The following is a 4,245-nucleotide window of genomic DNA, read 5'->3' as shown; positions in this document are numbered from 1 at the left end:
TTGATCTCTTCCAGTCAGTTGGCCAAGTGGTCGTTCTCCAGATTTCTTGGCACAACTTGGTGAGCACGTCCAGGGCAGCATCTGTTAACTGAAATACGTCAATTGGTATAGTCCTGCCAAATATGACACTCACTCGGTCCCCACCCCAAGACCTCCAGTAAGCTTCAGTGTGGGCCCCTGGCTCTGGTCCCAGGGAGCAGCCACCCCAGGTCAGCTCTGCCTCACACTGGTCTCTGTGGCCACGGCTGCTCTCATCTGGGTACCGGTCTGACCGGTGCTGGAAACTCTGGCCTCAAAGGACTCGTGGTATTCTCTGCTTGTCGCTGGCGACACGATTCCCTTCTGTTTGAGCATGTCACAAAACAGCCCTAGTAACCACCAGCAGAACAGGTTATGAGTGGCTCCTCCTCTCTAGCCCTCAGCATCTTGAGGGCTGGAATATATAGTCTAACACCAAGCAGAATGCAGCATAACACAACTTGTGTGTCTGGGCATCCAATCCCTGCCTCAAAATACTAGGCTCTTCTTTGTTTCCAGCTGAGCCCATCCATGACCACTATATCTCCCAATCTTGATAGGAGCAGCAGTGAGGCAATAGTTTCATTATAAACCCAAATGGACCCTTTTTGCTTCTACCCCACTTCAGACAGTGTTTCCCCACCAAAGCAAGGAGAACTTGCTAAGAGCTGGAGCAAAGACTTAAGACAAGGCAATTTAAAAAAGTACAAAAACAAGTGAAAACTTTATTAACACAGCTAGACTTTGCAGCTGAGAACAGTTTTTTAAATAGTACATCTGTAGAGAAGAAAATACATACAAGCATAGCCTAATGTTTTGCCTTTGTGATTCATTTTTAAAATTCCAAGTTCCTTACTTCTTTCTTTCCCCTTTATGAATTCAATGAAGGAAAGCCAACTTTGGTCTGACCAAAGCCGCTGTTGGCAGAGAGAGGCTGGACTCCAATCCCAGTCCCAGACTGGGGCTGGGATTGGAGTCCAGCCTCTCTGCCAACAGCAGGAGGTGGACAAGTCACATCTCACTTCCATCACCCCATAGTCCCACAGGGGACAGGCCAGTGAACTAGTTCTGCTTGTTTATCACAGGGACCTAGAGCTACCTAAGGCTGCCCTTGGGCTGCATGGAAGGGGAATGGGAGTAAGACGTTCCAGGCCACCTCAGCTGAGGGTCCTGGACCACAAGCAGGGCAGAGGCTGCCTCAGTCCTTGTTGTCTCCCAGAGGTGGGCTTCTTGTGAGGAGCTTCCTTGGGCTGGATGGTGTCAGCGTGGACACTGCGGGGGACTCCAGCTTCACTCTATCTAGGAGGGTCTTCTTGAGGGCAGCTGGGGAGATCTTCTCTTGGTCAGCCATGGATTGTAGCTCTCTGTAGACAAACAAAGTCCCAGAGGGAGTGAAGAAGGCAGGCTGCAAAGCTTGGAGCAAGAGCTTCCCACAGCTTTGCACCCAGACAACTGCCAACCCTCATCCGTCTGACACCCATCAGACTCCCAAACCATATACCTCCCCAAACTTCTCCAAAGTACTGTTTAAAGACAGGCTTTACTATTCTTATCTGATCTAAACCAGGTAGAATTCTAAGGTATCTGTAATTACAGAGGAGAAATGAGTTTAAAAAGCACTGGCTTTGGGGTCAGATTTGGAAGGGGAAGCTCCCCATTTCGGGGTGCTCTGGTGGCTTAGTAGTAAGGAGCGGTCCTGACAACCCGAAGACACATGGTTCAAACACACAAGTTGCTCCACAGGAGAAGGCTGGGCAATCTCCTCGCATGGGATTAACTGCCTCTGAAAACCCACTGGAGGGCCAGCTGTGGGTCTGCTCCAACTCCATGTTGCTCTACATAACAAACGTCTCATTACAGTTGTTTGACCTTGGGCCACATACTGTCAGACTTATGTGAGTAATTAAAGAGATAAAATGTCCATAAATCCTCATTAAGCAAAGTCTAGTAGATGGTAGTTTTAAACTCCGCACAGACCCAATACCCTAAAGGGCCCAATATGGCAGGTTCTCTAAAATATCACCTAGCCTGGAGCGGGGATCAGTGAGGTGCAGAGGGCCCGAGGCAGGAAAGAAAAGCAAGGTAGACTCACCGTGTTCGAATGCAGGAGGCCTCAACTGCCTTGATGAGCAAAGACCGGAAGCCCCCACTCTCCAGAAAGTGCAGGGCGTGGATGGTGGCACCTCCGGGGGAGCAGACGTTGTCTTTGAGCTGACCGGGGTGCTCTTCAGAGTCCAGCAGCATTTTGGCAGCTCCCTATGGCAGGAAAGGAGCATTCAAGAAGGCCGTTGACACACCCTGGGATGACCTCCCCCAAGTTCAATGTTCCTCCCAAACCCCAATACCAGCTGCCTGAGCCTGGCCTCAGTGCAGTGACCCACAGAGACTGGTCCCCACTGTGCTCTGGATAAGGTCCTCCCCAGACCTTCTTGCCTGACTGGGGATGGAATCCAGCCTCTCTCTCTGCCAATAGCAAGGGGTAGGCAGGTCACGTCTACCTTCTATCACACCCTTCTGTTCTACCCACCTCACTGCAGAGGAGATACTGACCAGCAAGGCTTGTGCCCCGAGTCTGACCGCCAGGCGCCGCGGGAGGCCCATTTTCACCCCTCCGTCAGCCAGTGCATCCAGGGCCATGAACGCCTGTGGAGACACTCACTAAGTCCCAGCAGGAGGCCCAAGACTGAAGGGTACTCCTCTGAGCAGACCTAGACTCCACCAGCCAGTTACACCAAGAGGAGCATGGTCCTTGTCAGACCAAGCCCATCTGGTGGCCTGTCTACTCCCAAAGGCTCCCCAGAAGGTTCACAAGCATCAGGGCCTCACATAGGCAGGACCACTGCCACTGAGCCCGGTGACAGCATCTATCAGGTCCTCTTCCACCTCTGTGCAGTAGCCCACGCTGCTCATGAGCTGCTCCAGGAGCTGTCCATCTTCCACCAGGGCATGGGTGCCCGTGGAGTACACCGTGGCACCCTCTCGCACCAGCACCGGCGTGTTGGTCATACAGCGGATCACCTTGGGGGCCGGCTGAAACGCCATCAGCTTCTGCAGCATAGAAGACCAAGACGGTTACCAGAGAGCACAACAGCTCCTCCCTGTTCATTCAGGCCGCCCCTCCTCTCACACAGGACCAAGATGGGCACCTTCTCCACAGAGCTGATGGTGACACCCGCCGCGCAGGAGACCACAATGTGCCGGGGCTTGACCTCGGCCCCAATCTCATCCAGGATGAAGGGGATGATGTGCGGCTTCACGGCCAAGAAGAGAACGTCGCTGTTGCGCACAGTCTCCTTGTTGTTTCGGGTCAGGTTCACACCCATCTTCTGCAGAAGAACGCCGAGGCTCACTGGACTGGTCAGCCTGAGCACTCAGTGCACACAAGGCGCAGTTGAAGCCCAAGCCCGCTCAGGGAAATGCAGCCCGGAGCCTCCTGGTTCCACCCCTACCTCTGCTGGCAAAGTTTTCAAAAAAAGTTTTCCATTATGACCACTGGGCAAATGAGCAAGAGATGCTCCGGAGAAGGCCCCACCTTCTGGAATGTTCGTGGGGTGATCAGCTAGGCAAACCTCAGGCCATCCTTCTGGGCCCTCATAGTCTTCCCCCGTCCCTCCAGCCTCACGTACCCTGAGTGCAGACACGGTGGGCAGATCCATGTCCGGGGAGCTGGCTATTATCTTGTGAGCCGACAAGATACCTGTATAAGACAGAACTTGTCAACTAGCTTTCCATTGGGTATATACAACCCCGCAACCTCTCTCAGCAGTTCATCAATCTTCCTCACCTCTCAGATCCTTTCCACAGACAGGACTCTTACTGCCTTAACACGAGTCTCAACTACCTGACCCGCGGTAAACTCCTCGTTCGTGTTGGGGCCCCGCCGCCTCTCCGTCCGTGCCCCGCACGCTTACCTGCAGCCGTGAAACCCCTCGCCAGCGCACAGGCCAGCTGGCCAGCACCGATGAACCCCACGCTCATGGTCTCGGCACTGCGCTTCCAGGCAGCAGAAGGAAGGCGATCTGTCACTCCAGCAGAAAGCAAAGATGCCTGCGAGAGCGAGCAGATATATAGAGGCCTCCCGGCGAGGCGGCGGATCCCGCGAGTTCCCGAAAGCTTCCTGGTTGGCCAGGAGCTGGCCGCATCACTTCTGGGTGCGGGGTCACGTGACACACTCCCGCCAGTCCGTGAGCTCATCGTCGTTGTCCGCGAGCCCCGCAGGGACGACCA

General features: G+C 54.0%; 1 protein-coding gene across 1 annotated transcript; it reads right to left on the bottom strand.

The window, feature by feature from the left end:
* Nucleotides 1–1,216: 1,216 nt before the first annotated feature.
* PYCR2 (pyrroline-5-carboxylate reductase family, member 2) lies at nucleotides 1,217–4,025 on the bottom strand. The gene is made up of 7 exons (XM_006897767.1): nucleotides 3,930–4,025; nucleotides 3,645–3,715; nucleotides 3,165–3,344; nucleotides 2,845–3,066; nucleotides 2,569–2,661; nucleotides 2,111–2,274; nucleotides 1,217–1,382 (listed from the first exon to the last, which is right to left on the bottom strand). Exons 1-7 carry the CDS (start codon nucleotides 3,994–3,996, stop codon nucleotides 1,217–1,219), a joined length of 963 nt encoding a protein of 320 aa, XP_006897829.1. The 5' UTR covers nucleotides 3,997–4,025.
* Between the last annotated feature and the right edge of the window lie 220 nt (nucleotides 4,026–4,245).

The sequence above is a fragment of the Elephantulus edwardii genome, unplaced genomic scaffold (assembly GCF_000299155.1).
Source record: "Elephantulus edwardii isolate Elephantulus edwardi_28Jun2011 unplaced genomic scaffold, EleEdw1.0 scaffold00214, whole genome shotgun sequence".
Classification (NCBI taxonomy): Eukaryota; Metazoa; Chordata; class Mammalia; order Macroscelidea; family Macroscelididae; genus Elephantulus; species Elephantulus edwardii.
The sequence above is the reverse complement of the archived record's forward strand: the minus strand, read 5'-3'. Positions and strand labels throughout refer to the sequence as shown.